Source organism: Lonchura striata, chromosome 7, assembly GCF_046129695.1.
Source record: "Lonchura striata isolate bLonStr1 chromosome 7, bLonStr1.mat, whole genome shotgun sequence".
Taxonomy (NCBI): domain Eukaryota; kingdom Metazoa; phylum Chordata; class Aves; order Passeriformes; family Estrildidae; genus Lonchura; species Lonchura striata.
The window spans coordinates 20,091,543-20,111,693 of record NC_134609.1 but is presented as its reverse complement, the minus strand read 5'-3'; the positions used below and the strand labels follow the sequence as shown (position 1 = coordinate 20,111,693).

General features: G+C 47.7%; 1 protein-coding gene across 2 annotated transcripts in view; it reads right to left on the bottom strand.

Annotated features, from left to right (window-relative positions):
• Positions 1-3,045: 3,045 nt before the first annotated feature.
• The window catches only part of SUFU (SUFU negative regulator of hedgehog signaling), an 89,060-nt gene continuing 71,954 nt past the window's right edge, over positions 3,046-20,151 (bottom strand). For both annotated transcript variants that reach the window (XM_031505269.2, XM_021536340.3), the window contains exons 11-12: positions 12,480-12,548; positions 3,046-9,307 (exon numbers count right to left, since the gene is read on the bottom strand). In XM_031505269.2, coding sequence (XP_031361129.2) covers positions 9,218-9,307; positions 12,480-12,548 — 159 coding nt within the window. In that variant the 3' untranslated portion in view covers positions 3,046-9,217. The remainder of the gene's footprint in view (positions 9,308-12,479; positions 12,549-20,151) is intronic.

The following is a 20,151-nucleotide window of genomic DNA, read 5'->3' as shown; positions in this document are numbered from 1 at the left end:
CCAGCACGGGATAGCCCTGCTCACTGCCCTCCAGTGGGTTATGATTTGTGGCCACAGTGTAGAAAGTCTGAGGAAATCAGAATGCTGGGAAAGGGCATTAAAAATACTCCTCCCCTAGGAAAAACAAAACCAAACCTAAGGTACACTTTTTGGACAGCCACTGTGGCAATGGCTGCTGCTTGAAACGAGGCCGCAGGCAGTGCTTCCCTGTGGCAGGTGAGCTGTGGGAAATGGAGGGGGCAGAGGGGACAAAGCCTGCAGTGAGGCCACTGTGGCTGAGCTGCTATGGCCTGTCCAAACACTGCTTCAGTTCCTGTGAGCCATGAGGTGACAGGACAAGGTAATGCCATTTTATTCCCCAGTGCAAACCCTGCCTGACAGCAGGAATGGTTGCTCTGAAAGCTGTTTGGAGAAGCTGGAGCTTTTAGGCATGCTGTGGGTGCCTAGACAGGGAGCTGGGGCATGCAGGGGGCTTCGCTAGGCTCTCCTCCCACTCCTGCCAGGTCCTGGTTTCCTACGCCAGACCTGAGGCTGTGACAAGCAACAGGACAAGGATGCCTGCCGGTTCCCTGGTGTCCCCAAAGCTTGGCTGTGGGGCTGGGGGTGCTTGTCCTGTGCCAGAGGGAGGCAGCAGGATCTGGCCAATCCTGGCTGCTCTGGGACCCTCTCCAGTCACTGCTTGGCCACCGGGCCCCCAGGAATACAGGGCGTTAACATGTTGGGTTCTATGCACTGAGTCGTGCCGGGAGCTTTTCCTCTGCACCAAGGTGATGCTGGGGCCAGCTGTGCCACAAACATCAGCTGGGAGAGACAGCAAGCAGGAGAGAAAGGAGGGAAAAAGGGGAAAAAGAAAAACCCAAAGGGATGTGGTGTGCTGATCTCCTGTGAGCCCACATTTCTGGGTGTTGTACGACACATCCTTATGGTCCAGGGGGATGAAACATGGAGAACACTTCCTTCCCATGTCTGCACCATCTTGCCATGGGCTAGGGGACATGCCATGGGATGGGGGTGTGCCATGGGAAGGGAGATGCTGTGGGGGTGATGATTTGTGAGGGGGTTGGGGGTCAGAAGTGTTCCTGGGTGGCCAAATCCAGCCATTTTGGCTCTGTACTGGGTGGGCTTGGAGCACCACGGGAGTAGGAGCCCCTTGCTGTGGGGATGCTCCCTTGTTCCACCCATGGGGGCTCATCTCCCACCCCTACCATATCCCTCTTCAGCTTCACAGGTGCACTCTCTTCACCACTGAGGCTCCCAGGCACTGCCATTCACTTCTCAAATGGGAAATGAGCTCCAGCCCTCTCTCCACACTCCAGAAAAAAAAACCACCAAGAGAGGAGCGAAATAAACAAACAAATCCCTTCCCTCTCCTGGCTTGGCATCTGCTCACAGCCCTTCCATTATTAATTAGAGAAGCTGCCGGCATTATTAGCAACAAACCGCTCCTAATGAAGTTCAGAGCCGCAGATCCAGGAGGGGCTCCCAGACACTGCTTTTCAGAAACCTTAATTAAATTCACTGCCCGAAGGTGCTTTTGGCTGGGGTGGAGGCAGAGCAGTGAGGCTGCCTGGGCTGGGCACAGCCGTGCCGGTGGTGGGCCTTGGAGGGAAGAGTGCCAGCAGGAGAGGGGCATCCCACTGTGCCACAGCTCCACGGTCCCCTCCAGATTTGGGGCTGAACAGAGGAATCAGCTGGGATGCAGTGTTGCAAAGGGAGTACTGCCTGGCCACCACAGGAAAGGCGAAAGTGGATAGTTTAATTCATTAATTAAATTTACCAAGTGGCTGATGATGAGGGTTCCCAGCACTTTGTGGGGTCCCTTGCTGGTCTGGCTCTGCTGTCCTTGCTGGGATGTCCTAAAGGGGCAGCCCTGTGCTCGTATATGCTTTGAAGACTGGGAAGGCAAGAGGCATGAGGGGGTCTTGGGCCAAAGAACCAGTTGTGGGTGGCATCTCTCCTCCCAGGCCCCTGTCTGGGTAAATAACCTCACTGGAGAACCCCACTGACCATCAGGGTTTCCTCAAGCGAGATGGTGAAACTTTACCAAGCTGTGGTGATGTTCTCTTTGTCATGTCCAGCAGGGGCTGTTCTGCACTGGCAGAGCTTGGAGATCTCACTGCTGTGCATTGGGGCTGGGGCAGTTTGTGTCAGGATGCTGTTGTAGGAGAGGTCTTAGGAAAAGGATGGCTTTCACTCCAAATTTCAAAGGAAAATAAATCCTTGCAGAAACCCTTTCTGCTGATTGCTCCCCTTTTGATGCAGGGTGGGCTGAGATAACACCTGCGAAGAGCAAGTGCAAAACCTGCCTAAAGCTGGATTTTGGCTCTCCATGCATCCTTTCCTTTCCCTGTCATCCTTCCTCTGAGCACTGCAATCTCCCTTCCCCTCCCCACCCAGATATTCCACCCTTTCTCTCTGGCCTTAAAGGCATTTATTACTGAGGAGTGTAAAAAGATTACTGCAAAATCATTCTGTGTTACTGGGAAATCATTGCAACATTAGCTCAGTAATATTTTTTCATAAGTGTTTGCTGTGTCTCTTCTCCAACATATTCAGTCTCTGCACACAAATCCACACCCCCACAAATCCCACTGAAGCCAGGAGGCACTTGGCAGAGGACAGGAACATGGACCTGACCTGACACTCACCCCAGCTCCCTCCTTCCTGTGCTGGTGGATGAGGTTGCCATCCCTCAGCCAACTGGCTGCATCCTTGGACCCACGTGCAAGCACTCCCTATTCCAGCTTATCCAAAGAGCACAGAAAACCTGGCTGTCAGGGCACTCAGCCTGCCTTGACTCAAGGGGTTTTGCCAACAGATGCTCACGGAAGATGCTGAACCTGGCAGGTCCTGGGACCAGTCACTTTCCTGAATTTTTAGGGGAAGAAAAGATCCCTTTCCCTCCCACACTTGGGCAAGAGACCCCCCTTCCCTGGGAGCAGGGAAGAAGTTGTCAATGAGGAGAAGGAGCTGCAGAAGGAGCCACAGAGCCGAGCAGGAGACAGTCGGTCCCACCGTGCTGCCCGCAGAGAAGGACACTGACAATTCTGCAAATACCTTTAATGCACTTAGAATACACGGGAGGAAAAAAAAATGTTTAGTGATTCACAAAAATATTACAAAAAGTCACGTGCAGGCGAAACACACCCAGCACTGCAATAACAATGTAAGAATTTACATTAGAAACTAATATAAAATATTTAAAAACCTCTGCTAGTTTAGCTTTCTGTTTTTGTTTTTTATTAAAAAAAAGGAGGAGGGGAGAGGGAAGAAAGGCCATCTACAAGGTACTGGTACACCGGCCACAGAAACACAGGCTCCTTCCAGCCCCGCTGGGAGTGTCCTGGGGCTCCTCCATCCACACGACCCCTGCATCTGCAGACCACACACACTCATACACACACACACTCATACACACACACACACACGTACATAGCTAAAGCACAGAAAAGTTCACCCCAGGGCTGCAAGGGCAACCCCAGAGGTCAGGGTTTGCTGTGGTCCCAGTTACCCATGTGTCCCTGCCCTGGGAACCTTGCCTTTGCTCCCATTCAGCACACAAAACAAGTAGTGTCCCCAGAGAGAGACAAAACCTGCATCCATTAAAAAAAAGGGAAAAGTTTAGTGTGTCCACCCTGGGCTGGACAAGAGAAGGGTTTTGAAAGAGTAAACTTGGGTTTGGAGCACAACCATGGCCAAACTCACAGTACCAGGACTACAGGGCTGGATGGGTGCAGGGAGCACCCCAGTGTGGGGGCCAGGGCATCCCTACAAGCCCCTAGTGAGACGCTGCCTACTTCCACGGGGCTGCAGATTCCCACTTTGGGGAAAGTCAAAAGCCCAGAGCTCCCCAGCCTGTGACCAGTCTCTACCAGGACAACATGGTCACTCACAGCCACCTCCCCTTCCTCAGCCCCTGTGCGTTTTGCATCCTGCTTGCTTCTGTAGGCAGACCGGCGCAGGAGCCTCATCACCAGCCCCACAGAGCCCTTCTGCTCCCACCCTGCTCGGGCATTGTCACACGCCGTGTCTGTGTAGGACCTACCGCACACGGTGACAGCTCGGGCCCTCCCACCCTCCGCTCGCGCAGCGCGGAGTTTCCGGAGCCGCACTTTTGCTGCAGTTGGGCCCCAGGGAAAGGAACAAAGGAGCCATTTTCATCTCCAGCCTCGTCGGGAGCCGAGGGAGAGGGCAAGAGAAAAGAACAGTGTTTGCAAAACACGACAATCGGCAGGAAATTTTCTTCTGGCTTTTTGAGGTTGGGTTTGTTTCTCTCCCTCTTCCTCTTTGTAAAGAGGGTAGGCACAGCATCAGGACAGTTTAAAAACAACCAGGCCCTGGCCAGCCACATCTGCCATGTGCAGCCCTTCCTGGGCTGATGATCCTCTCCTGCTATCAGGGCTCCACAAGCCAAATGCTGAACGATGCTGTGGTCTTCCAGCAAGGGAGAGGGACAGGGCAGCCCCTTCACAGCAGACTAGAAATGACGTTTGTGAACTGCCGTGCCACTTATGATGATTTTATGGTCTGTCTGCGACTTTAGGGGAAACAGAATCATGGTAGAAATGAAGAGGTGGTGAAGCATGATACACAACAGGTTCACTGCCTGAGAGACAAGTCAATACGGGACCACATTTAAAACACATTTGCAACCTCAGGCCTATTCTCCATTTGAAATTTTGGACTCATGTCAAACACAAGGGTTGAGGTTTTTTTGAAAGAAGAGAGAACAAGCAGACACTGCACAACAGAAAAAAATGTTATAAAAATAGTACGTTGAAACAGAGCTTGTTAGGTCGAGAGTCTTAAACCCAGCTTTAAAATCTTAAGAGGTGAACCCATAGACAAATGTGCATTTTGAGATTGCTTTGGATACAGTCTGGCTGCTGTGCAGGCTGGCATCTATTAATAGGGACAGATGCACAGAAAGGAATTCTTGGTTGCTCAACAATTCATCTGCCCTTGCAGCTTCACTCACAGGAAAAATTAAGGCACAATGTGTTCCCTCACAGGAGGGCAGTCACCCAGTCCCTGGGAGGTGGAAGGGTTCTCCTGGTGCTGGAACCCTTCCTTACCTGGCCCAGGGAAAAACTGGACACAAGGGTCTCTCCCTCTTCCTCCTTTGGCCTGAAACTTTTCTCCCCACCTGATGTGATGTTGCTCTGGCTAGGTACAAGCTGGAAAAGCAGGACATGGACTCTGGATGCAAACCTAGGATGAGGGAAGAGCCAAGCATTGCTTTCAAGTGTTTTGGGGTTTTTTAAGAAGTATTTCTACTGGTCCCAGATGAAAAACAACACAACCCTTACTTCTCCCAAGACCATTTGATGACCTGATGGTGTAATTTCAAAAGCCATGCAAAAGCAACTGAATATTTAAAGAGCTTCAGAATGTAATTTCAAATCACTGTTGGCAATTCCACGTAGAGTAAAACCAATATACAGTATCCTCAAAGAATTAGACACAGCAGGCACCATCTATCTAAGCCACTGAAAATATGGTTACAGCAGCTACAAGACTGACTGCTCTGCTCAGATCACACCCTACATACTTTAATAATGAAATTATACATTCCTTGTCCTGTTTTTAATCAGAAATTGAGAGAGAGGGAAAGTAGCCCTGGCTTTTAAGACTTCTCCTGTTTCAGAATTGCTGTCACATGCTGGATTTTCAAGGCTCTTCATCTTTCCAAATATCTGAATTGACCTGCATTGCCAGATTTCTTCAAAAGAGAGAAATCCTGTACTCACTGCTTCTAAACTGCTTTCATTTCCATCCAGGTCACTGTCTTTAGCCAACACAAGTCTCACAGGTTTTGGTTCCATACAAACCTGTTTCAGGCCTTCTACACAATCAAGAAAAAAAATCAGCACCAGTGGTCCTACCATCTCATCAGGTTTGGGCTAGAAAAACACAGTGGCACTTATTAACACCGATGACTTCCCTCTTTCAAACTACTTGCTCACTAAAATACAAAGGTTTCTTTTCCATTTCATTCACACACAGACATGTCCTCTTGCCCCAAGATGAAAATATCCAAACTTCACATCTCATTTACTTGCCAATGAGTAAGCCTTTGGCACAGTTGCAAACTTGATGTGAATTGTGAGGGGATGTCCTGTGGCTGCCCAGCTCTTCAGGATACTGAGTAACTGCAACTTTCTTACTCTCAGATAAATTGCTGAGAGGCAGCGACGAGACGAGGGAGCTTAAGGGCTGACTTTCACCAGGTTCCCAGAGTTGCTCTAACAATAAGACACAGAATTCTATTTTAGAAATTATTTGTCTAATATTTCCCCCCTTACCTAAATAGGAAGATTTCACTTCCTTCCCTTCAAGCCTTCCCCCCTCAATTGTTATCTGGCTACCAGCAAAGAACTGTGAGAAAGTGTCTCAGAAATAGAGATTTCTGGCATGCCACCTGTTCATAACTCAAATACACAGAACTATATATAAATACATGACATGGAACAAAAATACACACACACACACAAAGATACTGGGTGGATTATCACATGCATTCAGCGTGCTCCCTCTGAAGTCAATGGAAACCCAGCCCAGAGCATCTGATGAGAGTAAATACAGTGAGGAAAACACTTGCATGAGAAAGGCAGAACTGGAGCACAAGCCAGCTTGGAGGAGGTGCTTTCCCTGCATACAGCACCAGATCCCTGCCGTGAAGGCTCCAAGAGTTCATAGGGCAGGAGGTCCCAAGCTTTCCAGATGTGTGTCAGAATCCAGAGAGGGTCTGATGGACTTCTCTCTGCCCCGTGCTGATCACTGCAGGAACAGCAACAACTGACCTTCCAAATGTCCCTTCTCCACCAAGATGTGGATTTTAAGCTCCTTTTAATGAGAGCTAGCATCTGGAAGCAAGGAAGAGCAGCCAGCATCATGGCAACACGCCAGCTCTGCTGCAGCACCCCCAGCAAGCTCGTACAAGAACATCCACGGGCTACTGTTGGATGGCTTTGGGACAAAATTGTAGTTGCTGCCCTTGCCTTTTCCCCACTGCCACAATTATCTGCTTGCCCATTATTTTGTGGTGGGACACTTGGGCACATCGTTTTTCAAGCAGGACTGGTAGGTTTTCATGCCACTTTCTCACCCACACTGTCCCTTGCACATACATCTACAGAAGGGATGCTTAGTGCTAACCAGATGAAAACTGGCAAAGAGATCCCATGGATGAATGCAGCCTGCCACAGCACAGAAATCACTGGCTGGCACATGCAGATATCCGAAAGTTTGTTCTTTCACAGCAGGATTTTAAGATGATCCTCTGAGTTCAGACAAAATGACAAACTCATTTACATGCAAATTGCTTTCATAGCTTTGCAGAAAGGAAGGTTCTGCAGAGCAGTGTTGGACCCTGCATTTGGCTTGCCTTAAATTATAATATAAAAACAATTATAATAATACGAATACTACTTTGTACACAAAGCACGCCCTCCCCTGCAAACCCTGGCATGCTTCGGTAGGTCCTACAGCCCTCTAGTCAATAGTCACCCTCTCTGCACAGAGAGACATTGAGTGACTTGCCTGAGGCCACAGAGGAATTCTGTAGCTAGTCCAAGGAAAGCTTTGTGGCTCCTAGCTCTGCTTCTTGACCAACATTAACCAGCCTCAAATATATGCAGAAAACATCAAAGCTGACTGTGCTGGGAAGAAATTAAATCAGAAAACAAACAGAAAACCAACCCCAGGGTACTGTGAGGCCTCCTGGACTTTGCTGTTTGATCAGGGGAGTTAAGTGTTAAAAGCTTTTGTTATACTTGTATTAGGATCACACAGCAACTGTGCATAAACCACCAGTTACCTTGTAGGCAGAAAGGGATGGAAAGAAAGCTGCACCTCCCCTGACGAGGAGTGAAGAGTTGTCACCAAAAGACAATGGGCAGAGGAAGGCTGGGGAATATGCATCAGAAACACCCAGCAGCAGCAGCAGGGGGTAAAGCCTGCGGTGGGTTGCTGCAGGTATCCACAGGGCCAGCAGCTGATGCAGAGACACAACCTGGCACTGCAGAGACTGGCTCCTCTGCACACGTTTTGCTCCAAGGAGGAAGCCACAGGGATCTAGAGAGAATGTCTTTTCAAACTGGTTTTGATGCTTTACATTTCAAACCCATCTGAAAGGAGGAAGGTCAGCAACAAGAGCCACCACAGCGAGGCTAGAGGGGAAAATGGAGCTGCACTAGGGCACAACCCTGCTGGAACAGGGAGAATAGTTTGCTTCATTGAGGCTAAGACTCCTTTCTGCTGTGCCAGGGCAGCAGAGATCTCCACTTCATATGCTTTCAAGCAGCCCCCTGATCCTGCAGAGCTGCTGAAGTTGTCCCTGTGAACAAATTATTCCTTCTAGCTTCTCAAATTCTGTACAATAGCAAGGAAAAAATACTTGACAGTATCTCTTTAAAGATAAACACACTGTAAACAGGAGATCTCCCCCGCCCCGGTAGCTTTCTTCCTCCTGCTTGTGCAAAACCAGAGGTTGCGACCTTCTCTGGGGTTCAGGCACAAGGACAGGATGCATGAGAATAAAGTTGCCTCTGTTTGCAGTGATACCATAGCTAATAGCACCAAGACCAACACTTAAAACATGCCTAATTTCAGGGCAGGGAGGATCTGGATTTGTTTTTCTTGACTGAACTAGAAAGTTCATCTTTAAATCTGTTCAGCTTCAAGCATGTGAGCTTTTGGCCTCCTTTAAACAGGGGAAATACCATTCCATTTCTAAAAAGAAAAAAAAATAGCACATGGAAGAACAGTTCTGCAGTCAGTAAAAGTTTGGCTAACAAAAGGACTCCAGAGTCACGTAAAGAACATTTAATCCATGGATTATAGGCTCGCACCTGGCAGAAATGTATGTGTAAATACAGGCGTGCAGAGTGTCTACACCCTGGGCTAAGGCAGAGGGGAGTTCTGCAGCTAGGAGAGAGAAAGGATTCTTACTACTAATTTTCATAGTTAAATATTTCTCACTCGCACTCACACATACGCAGGCTGCTCCCAGAGAGTTCAGCCTTAGGAAGGATAAAGGAAAGGGCTCAGTTCGGTCTGGGCTGGTGCTGAGTAGCTCCTCTTCTGTTTGCAGTGGTTGTGCAGCAAACTCTTTTTATTTGCAGGCAGAGTTTTTACTGCATTAATTATCCTGTGAGTCACTGGGTAATGGACAGTAACTTGGCTCTCCCAGTTGTTAGAATAGTGTAATTCAGCTCTAATGCAGTGGGTTGTCGAACACGGCATCTGGCAAGATGGAAACTTTCAGTTTCTTTTCAGGCCAGCTGTACTCCTTTGGAAGTTTAAACTGTAAGACAGTAAAGAGAACCAGTTAATGCATATCACTGAAATCTTCACAGAAAAAACAAAATTGTTGCAAAGGCGGGCAGCCCCATGTTATTATTATTATTTAAAACAACAGGCCGCTAAGAAAACATTTCCCCATCAGTATGTTTTGGACAGCAGTGGACATTAGATAATGTGGCCTGTCTCAGCTGCCAAAGTAAAGTTCTGAACTTTCAGCCCAAGCGCTGTTTATTTCGTCAGATGAATTTTGGAGGGTTTCTGTCCCCATCACTATTTTCCCTTCCCAACATCTCAGAAATGGTTTTTTTTGCAGCAGAAATGTCTTTCCTCCTGTCTAACCATGTCCCTCTTCTTTCACCCAGCCCAGCCTCCAGAGCCTACAGTTGCTTTAAAGGGAGTCTTAGGGCTTTCAAACCCCTGCTCGTTTAGAATGGAATGTAGGTGAGCCATCAGAGCTCTCTGGTGACAGGCAAACCGTCACCAGACATGGCAGGGGAGAGCCAATGTGCCTGCACAGCATTCCTGCTGCAGTCCTCCCACCTCTGGCACAAGGGCCTCACAGAGCCCCACAATGCCTTGTGCTCACACAGGCACTTGGCTGCTCAGGCTGTTTTGCAAACACTGGTTGAAAAACACAGAAGGGAGATTTTTTGCCCCAGTCTGGTTTACACAGCACTGTCTGTGGCCAATGTTTCCCAAACAAGGCAAGTCCACCTGTCCCATGTTGATGTCCCTGCTTGGGCTAGGAAGTCACCCCAACATCAACCCAAACACAACCATTCAGGGACAGAGCTGCAAGGAGCCTTATCAGCAACCTTTCTCACAACCACATGACCAGTGCACAAGCATTCACACAGGTCTCTCAAACACACCTCTGCGGTGGGGGTGAAGGCGTGGGGTGGAATCTCTTAGGTCACAAATCTGCCCCATCCTGAGCTGAATGGCAACCAATTCTGCATAGGCATCTTATGCAATCCCAGTGGCCAACCTGAGGACCCAAAACACATGGAGGGGATAGCTCTGGAAGCCTGTTTGCAGGTTCATTTTGTTTTCAAAACTGTACTGTACCCAGTGTTGCACTGCCTTGCCTTGTGATACTCTCTGACACCCTGATGGGACTCCCAGGGAAGAATCTTGTGGGGATCCAACACCACCAGTGACAATCTGCCCTAGAGGTGGCTAATTCAGAATGTTTATGGATACAGTGGTCCTCTCCTAGGAGAGTCCTCAGACCCAGGCCAGCAGCATTGTAGACTTCCCAGGAGCTGTTTGAATAAGAGAGCTGGTACAAGGGGACAGTGACCTGCAAATCATCAGTCTTTCTCCAATTACTTATCTTTCTTCCTGTAAGCACCCTGTTTCTGATGGGCACCAACACAAGCTCAGTGTGAGGTTCCTGCTAAAGGAGATCCCCTCCAGCTGCTGCTCCACAGCAAGGGTGTCTCTAACATGAACTTGCTCCTGACCTTGCTCCATTTGCAGCTGCCCATGAGTGCAACCTGCAGTTAGTATCTATTGATCTTAATATTCTGGTGGTTCATGGTATGTCCATGATCTGGGGGCACAGCAGGAGGATTCTTTAGGATAGAGGCTACCACAAACTCCTGTTTGTTATCCTCTAGGAAACAAACAGCTCAAGTCCTATTTAAGTTTTCTTTTTTTTATAAACTCAAGCCCTGTGTATTGCTTGCACCATATAATCTACTGGCCCTGCACAGCCAAGGGAATTCTGAGTTACTGTCTAGGACATGTGAAAAACATGTAAAGATACTTAGATTATTTAACTTAATTTCACTTAACACAGGTGGTTCTTTATGCAGCAAAGGAAAGACTCCTCACAGTGCTTCATTCTACCACATGAACATCATCAGCAACAGTCAGGACTGCTGAGGAATGCTTTCAGTTGGCCCAACCCATATCCTGCAAGTTACAAATCCTTGGAGGAATCTGGATGCTGAAAGATCACATTTCATCTCAAGTATTTTCCTTTTTATAAACAGCAGTGGTTCCAAAGCAATCCTCTTGGAGAAGTCATCCTTAGTATTTGTTTGTTTTTCACTTTTTAATTCAGCAAAGTCACCGTGAGTGGGAACCAAACACCCTGTTGCTGTGCCAGGAGCTGCCATGCTCTTTGCCTCAACAGACAGTGAAAGAACATGAGCTGTCCAAAGCCCTCACTAAAGGGCCTTCAAACCAAAGTGCTCCTGGGCTTCCATGTCACTAGCAAAAATGAGCTTTGGATTAGGTTTAACTGGATAAAAGCTGGCCTGAAAGTCACTGCACAGCCAGCAGCATGCTCCCCTCACTCACACAGTGAGGAACACCCTGGCATTAAGTCAACTCTGGATTAAACAATTAGAGCCCTGAGATTTTCCTGGGGGGAGGGGAGCAGAGCAAGAGATGGGAGGGCTGTTCTACAAGCCAAGGAAAGTTTCTTTAGAGTCTGCAGGGAGCTGTAAAAAATGGGATTAAAAATATTACATGTCATTTCTGCCACTGATCTTTGAAGTCAAGCAGAATATTTATATGGCATGCATGGGAGACGGGGTGTTAAATGTTCCCCAGGAAGAGATCACATGGCAGTGGGAAGTTTAGTACCAGCTTTATAAAGCCCCCCTGGCTGTTGCTGTAATGCTTCCAGACTGATGATGGTCATTCACACACCGTGCAGGGCCAGCAGGTGAAGGCCAAGTAGCAGATGTGAAACAGCCCTGCCTGCTTACCAAACCCACTAAAGGAGGCCCATACAACAGATTGTTCAAAAGTATATGTGCGACCACCACTTTCTGCCTTTCTGAAAGCAGGGAAGGTGATGTGCTAGGAGCTGCTGGTGAGGACTACATCTATGCATGGCATGGAGGAAACCCTGCCACCTGTCCCACGGGCTGCACTGCTTTCATTTGGAGTGCTCAGATACCATGCTGGAAAAGATGCTGATGGAAACCAAAACACAGAGTCTCCCTTAATACCTATCCCTGTCTTGTATTTCTTGCAATCCCTTCTCTCAGTGCCTCAGTAGTTCACGGCAGATGTGAAGGCTTAGCATGGCCTGAAGTCTATGGATGGGGCAGGGCTGCAGCCTGCAGGCTGAGGGGAGGGTCAAAGACAAGCTGCAGGACGGGCTGAGCTCTCTGGGATAGTACATGGAAGATAAAGGAATGATGCAGCCTTACTTCCTCTGGAGAATTCAGATCTTCTAAATCTTCCAGCATTCTCTCTACGAACTCTTCGGTCAATAGGATCTGCAAAGGAAATACAGTATTTTATGCTATTACACACTTAGTTTTAGTTAATTGCAAGGAACAGCATGACTTCTGCATAGACCAGACTGTATCAACTCACTCCTTCCCCTATGTCCTTCTTTACCGCAATACAAAGGTTTGAGGGCAAGGAGATCCTAACTTTGTCTTCCACCCCAACCACTGAAAAAAATGTTAAAATTATACAGCAATCTTTTTTGACCCTCAATTATCTCCCTCAGTCTAAAATTAGAGGCTCAGCTTTAGACAGAAAGAGTGGGGAAGGAGGAAAAAGGGTCAAGTTGGAGAGACAGTGGGAGACAGCCACTTTCATCTGATCCACTGAAGTCAAGCTCACAGTTTAATCAGGAAATAGCAGCATAGGAAGAGCCAGAGATCCTTACAGAGCTGGTGCTCTGAGCATGGGGAAGGGCCTGACAGCACATTGTTCACATGAACCAGATGCTGGGTATGGGAAGTGCTCCCAGAGGTGCCCACACAAGGCACCCCCATATTGTGATGGCACGTGCCCATCCTGCATTCCTGTTCTGGGAAAGCTTCCGGCTCATCTCAGAGCCAGGCTGGCAAGCATGAAGCAGTCTGAGAAAACAGCTGCTGTTAAGTCAAAAGTCCTGGATGAGGACCACAACCCCAGCTCCATGGAGTCCCCCAAGTCATAGAAATAACAGGGGAAATTAGCCCTGGGAATTCAAGCAGAGGAACTCCCACCCTCTTTAAAAAAATATGTGATAGGCAAAAGCAAACACATCCTGCCCTCTTCACAACAGCCGCAAAGGCCAGAGCTCCAGGCAGGACAGCTGGTTTGGCACAGGAGTAGAGACGGCCGTGCAGGACCAGGCAAACATCCCCACGCAGTGAGGGGGCCTTGGAGCAGCATTCCTGGGAGTTAGGTTGCAGCAGCATCCAGTGGATTATTATTTCCATTTTAGCCTACAGGTTTGTTTCTTTCCCTCTGCTCCTCCTTTCCTTCCTCTGGTCCACCCTTTCCTTCTCTGGCATTACTTTCCATCCAGAAGAGCTCACCATTCCCATGCCCCCTTTCTCACCCTTCCTCTCCCTGTTCTTCCCAGCCATGAGCCCTGTGCTCCAGAGAAAGGACTGTTCTAGCACCAAACAGTGGTGGAGCTAAGTGGCCAGTTGCACTGCTCTCCACCTCACATCTGACAGAGTGGCAACCAGGCTGTCCCATTGCCCTGCAGGACGCCCACCTCCTGTGCCCACTGGCTGCTTAGGGCCAGTAACACCAGTGGAGAGCAAGTGACTGCCAGGATACCATGGGTAAGTGGAAGCCTCTGGGCTCCATTTTGGCAACACATAAGCAGGACTATTGGACAGAAAGAGAAATGGGATACTCTTTCTTCTTTTGTTGGGCAAGACAAGAGATCCAAAAATCATTAAATCCACATCTAAGGTGTCTGCAGTCCTCTCCCCTCAACATTGCCACACTGCTGCCACTATACACAGATTTCCTGGGGGATGATGGAACCACAACCTCCCCTCTTCTCTACATTCCCCTCTTCACTTAGCTTCAACCTGCAGCAGGCTCCAGGCCAGGTTTATGAGCAAGCTGCTCAGCATGAATGCAGGCACCTTTACCAGGCCTTTCTGATCATACCTCGAGCCTGAAAAAACTCTGCTTCAGCTTGGAGCCAGCAGCTTGCTGCTTTAGACAGGACTCTGCAACCTGGCACCAATCTGCAGACTGGCAAGCTGAGGAGCATTGCACTGAAACACGCAGTGCCAGCGCAAACTGCTGCAGTCTCCTTGCAGGAGCCTGCAACTCTTCTACCTCTTGAACTGGAGACACTCTTTTGCTGACTGTTTGCAGGAGGAGGGAGAAGTCTGTCCCTGTTGGAGGCAGGAGGGCAACCTGATCACTCAGCTCAGGAGGAAGGGCTGGGTGGGGAGCTGGGGCTCTGCACTGAGAGGATCGCTTTCTGCGTAGGTGCAGTCTGCAGTGGGGTGAGGGAATGAGAACAATTTGGCAGACATCAAAATCTACAGAACAGCCGGAAAAAGGAGGAGGAATTGGTATTCACAGCAATCAGGCCAGGAGGAAATGAATATTCAGCCATCCACGGATGAGCAAAAATGCCAGAGGTTGGGATGGGTGAGAGAGCAGGAATGAGAAACTGCAGCTTTGGCAGGGAGACTAGAAGACAAGCACAGCAGGAAGACCCCTGGGCACTCCCAAGGTGCCACAGGCAGAAGAGAAATGGAAGCCACGTGTGCAAGGCAGCCAGCTGCTCTGAGGCTGTAGGAAGACATGACAGTGTATGCAGGAGTAAACAGCAAAGGGTGGAGAGAATGAAGGAAGGAACAGGTCAGGTCTTGGCTAGGAACAAACCTACATGGAGCACTGTGCCTAGAAACTGGGGTGCAATGCCTTAAGATGGTTGAGCCTGTCTACAGCTCACTGCCCTCTCTCAGTGAATTTTGTTAATCCAGCTGAAAAAAAAAGCACAAATTCCACTGAGGCACTGAGCTGAACTGGCTCCCTGAAAGGTCTGACAAGTGGAGCGAGACAGGAGACCACAGCTCAGCTCAGCTGCATTTGGGGGCTCAGATGGCAGCCTGCTCTGTGCAGCATGTGAGGAAAGATTGCAGTGCCTTCTGTGAGCCCTGCATGGACAGTAACTTTGGTGGATGGCAGGTGTCACAGGCTGCAGGGACAAACTGCTGCAGTGACATTCACACACACATTGTGTATCTCAGAGCTTGTCCTTAACAGTCCAAGTTAGAAAAAAACCCACCCCAAATGCTACCACCCCACATTTCTGGGACAATGTGCCTTCCTTCCTGGGGAAGAAGGGAGACTCCAAAGTGCAGGTGTAACCAAATGTACAAGCAGCTACGTCCCACAACACAGGAAACTGTCACTCTTGAGGTTCTCCTGAGCATGCAGGGGGAAGGCATGTGCCAGCAGGACACCAACTGCTTAAGAGGGCTTGGAAGCAAGAAGTATTGTCATCCTGGATTTGCGTCTAGACAAGATTTCTTCTGTTAGAAGTAACCCAATCAAAATGGCCCAAGAACACTAATGCCTGTGATCATACATAGATCAGGCTGCCATCCCCACCTGCAATCAGCAAACCCAACTCCATGCTGGTGAGTCTTACAGAGAAGGCTGTAAATAAATCCAATCCTATCTCAGCACCCCTCACTCACACTATTTCACATTTCCAGTTCTTGTAGCATGCCTGCTCCTGCACAGTGTGATACCCCATTACATTAACACACACACACACGTTGTATGTGCATGATATTAAAGGTGACATTCCCAGCAAATAAACATGACAGACTGCCATTGCTCTAGGCACCTAATTTAATTTCCTCTGGGATTTAAACCTTAGAAGCTCAAATTAAACAAATAGGCCTCACTCACTTTATACTTCAGAACTGAATCTGAGTTTTCCTCTGATGCTGTTGACTGATCTTATCAACAGGACACTACACAGAGATCACAATGATGAAGCAGCTTATTCCCTTCCCAAAGGAAAACAGAGCCCCACTGTTGTGCTACAGCCATGGGAAAAGCCAACACAATCTGGAGGGCAAACGAAGCCATTCCATGTGCACTGAACAAGCCTCTTCTCCCATGAAATCTTTCAGCTGGTGCTTAGGAAGCAAAGGAGCAGTCCTGAGCAGGTGTTCTGGGTGCTGCAGCAGCCCAGCCTAGCAGCACTGTGTTTTCACAGTCCTGTGCAAACAGCCAGCCTGCTGAAGCTGGTCACAGGGTGCAGCTCAGCCTGTGCACGGGCTGTTTGCAGTATGAACAGTGAATGGCCCTGCCAGCCAGCTGCGGGTATCTGAAACAACTCCTTGGGTGCTACACAGTCCTGCTTGCACCAGGATCTCCCAGACCTGACCTAGAGAGACCTGGACATGTGCAAAACCATTGCCAGCAGATCTGATTCCATTTCCTCTGTGTTTTGTGGCACTCAGTGATGCTACAGATGCTCAGAAGACAATAACAGCCAGAAGATAAGTCCCTGTTTTCTATCACAGGTACCTACTGCACAGCTGAAGTACAAAGTTTGGGTTTTCACCACTTCACTAACAGCTGTAAGTGTCCAGACATGCTCAGAACACCAGGCTAGGCTGTCTCATTCAGGTGGATGTGCTCAGGGAACACATGCTGTCTCCCTCTCGTGGCAAGTCTCACCTGAGCTTGCTGAAATCTACTCATCCACAGGGCTCACCTATGGGTCACCTGAAGGAGTTTGTGTTGATGCTTTCTGTGTTGAAGCTTTCATACCCACATCTGGCTGAGTAATCTGTATCATGACTTGTTACAGGTACTCAGCTGCAGATGTATGAAAATGGATGAAATCTAAAAGTGTACACAAGATCTTGGGGTTCCAGATGAGTTCGGCTGACTTTGAAAGCACCTGGTGCTTAGTAAAACATTAAAGACTTTATAGTCAGCTTACAGGTACCACTCCACAGTTAACACCCCATCTCTCACTACAGGGTTTAACACTACCATGAGGGATTGAAATTTTCAGCTCAGGAAAGGCTCCTAGGGACAGAGGTCACACCAATGTTGAATACCTGGCACAGCTGGCAAGACTTTGATCAAGGAAGACTCTCAGAAGCTGAGCTAGGAATCAAGCTGCACCTCTGCCCGACTTAAGGAAACATGTTTTGCCCAGGGCAAGACACAAGCAAATGGCCCAGTTACACTGAAGCAGAGGCTTTCACTGATAATACTCAATTCTCTTGCCTACCTAGGAAAAACCAAACAATCACACACTTTGCCCTACTGCTCTGTTTGCATTAAACACTGCAAGTTTCTTTTCTAGCCGGTTTGTCAAAGAAAGAAAACCATGTTTTATTAGTTCTGGACTTAGTACAGAGGTGGCCTGGATGTTCAACCAGAGAAGGTGAGGACACATTGCAATAAACCCCTATGTAAACCACACCAACCCTTGTAAGAAACTGTTCATCCATTGGGTGCTATGCCTGGAACAGGTGGGACAGCTGTATCCTAAGCCATCATCTGTTACATCTGCAAATATCCAGCAACTTTTATGAGTCCTTTGCCCTGAAAATGTTTCAGCTTAATTCTTCTTGTCAGCACAGCAGTTAAGTTAAACTGTGTCAGCCTTTCCCAGTGAAATTTCCACCAATAAAATCCCCTCATGGGGAGGATTGTGTTGTGCCAGCCTGCCTCTCTGCTCTCTCCTTGACCTGGCTTCTTTGCAGTGCTTTGCTCAAATAGTTCAGGGCAGAGGTCTTGTCACCTTTTTCTATGTCAGGCCAGCCCTGACACTGTCTGAAAAGGCCACCTTGCTGCCTGAATCCATCATAGCTCTCACTACAGCCTCAAAGGTGCCAGTGTTGAAACAAACACCTCTGATGGGAAATTCCACTGCTGCTCTTCCAGGAGATTCACAACCCCCTTGTAAAAGAGAAACATCCACTCACAGATGCCTCAGGGACCCTATTGCATCACACCATGATGTTACAATCCCAGAAGAGGAAATATGGAATGACACTGAAAGATTTTGACCTTGTGGGATCTTTTCATGACATTCTCAGCCACAAGGTTGATCCTGAAGACCTGAGCTCCTTAGAGCCCAGACCGATGAGATCTATGGTGGAGACAAGGCTTCTTTGATTCAACACATAAAATCTGGCTCAGCTGGGGAAAGGGCTAGCAAGGAAGCCAAGACAACAGGCAAATCCAATTCTTTCAGAGAAAAAGCAAAGGAAGAACAGGCATTTCAAGGAATGCACTAAGTGGGTGGAAGACAACCTACACAAAGTAGCCAAAATCAAAGTCTCCTTTGAATGGCAAGGGAGGGGTATTAGGTGGCAGGATAGATAGTCAGTCAGATTAAGAAGGATGAAAGAACCTGACTCATCCAAAGCTAGCCTGGACAAAGTGCTAGAAAACATGCTGCAGGAGAGATGACATTGGGAGGATCATCATGTTCTAACGGTGCATTTCTATCCTACATTAAATGTCTCATTCAGCTGTGAGGGAGAAGAACACAATGCAGTAAGATTTTGGGGAGTGTTTGGGGCACACAACAAACTTGCTGGAAAACTGCTAGCTTAGATTTCTAAGACCTGCTCAAAAATTTGGAAAGTCACTCATAACATTCCAAAAAATAATTTCATGAGTAGACACAAAAAACTGCTTTGGAGAAGAGCAGGCTGTAGTTGTACACAACTCAAACCAGCTTGTGGGTGTTCCTAAACTCACCACGCCAGGAATAAAATATCTATTCAAATGTGGGGAGACCAAAAATCAAGCCTATGTCTTCAAGAGAGGACAAGACCCATAGCTACCACTTACAAGTGAGCATCTTCAGCAGCAGAGTAGCTCTTTCAAATGTTGCTTTGAACCTCCATTGCTGCCATTATGCCAATGTGCATAAATGATTTAACATGTGGTCTAGCAGAGAGAAGAACCAGATGTGCTCATTTCCAGGGGAATGTCCTGACTCTACCGGAACAAAGTCATTCTCTTGTGCACTCTGTCTCTGTGACTAATTCAGTGTTTTATATGATGTGGAACAACTCCAATTGGAAGAGCTGAGGAAGAACCAAAATATCCTATAGTTGTGGTGTCCATAAAGCAAAGAAATAGAAATAGGGGTTCAAATTAAAGAAATTAAAGTATGAGTTTCTCATACCCTATGTGAGCATTATATCCCTTAATTATTGATTAGAGAAAGCAAACTTCTAACACCTCCAGCTCTTTTCTGAAAAAACAGATTTTTTTTTCCTGTTTTTATTAAAGAAAACTTTCTTATTTCTTATTTCTGGTTTCATTCAACATAAAAGGATTTTATTTCAGCTTTTGGTCTCTTTAAGGCTTTTGTTTCAGCAAGAAAAACTGAAAATATTTAAAGATTGGGCTCAGTCTGATCTTCTTTCCCAGATTTTTCACTTAGGTTGCCAAACCAAAAGAATGGATCATCCCCCATGACCCTGCTCACAGTAATCCCCTCTCTGCTGTGACTGCCAGCATAGATAGCACATGTTGATAGCTCCTGCATGCTGGATGCTTCCCACGGCTTCCATGTACCTATCCTGCCTACAGGCACATTTAACATTTTCTATGAAAGGTTTGACCTTGCTGTCCTAAGCCTCAACTTTTTTTTCCATTTTTGTTTTTGATTTTTTCTAAAGGGGAAAAGTAATTGAGAGAGGTATTATGGAAAAAGTCTATTTTGACAGTACTAGCAAATTCATATGATAATTTTGTTGGCATGAGAACAACCCCTTATGAAGAGAGTGATGAAGATTAGCAAATGAGTGCTCTGGAGGATGAGGGAAAGTCTTTCTCCTGATCATAAAAATGTTTTGCTAAGTCAGAAGTCTCTGAAAGCACTGTTTGCCCATAGCCTTTATGAGAAATGAAGAGTCTTTCTTCATGGAGCACATCCCAGCCCAGGGCAGCTCTGCCCCAAAATAGGGCAGAAGTAGTTAAGGAGTGATTTTTCCTCTAATCATTCCTTTGAGAGGTGAGGGATTGCTATGTCACCAGGCACATCAGGACTAATGGCAGGGAAACTCTCCAGCACTCTTAGTGTTTCTGCTGGAAATCAGACCATGTGGAGGAGGAGGA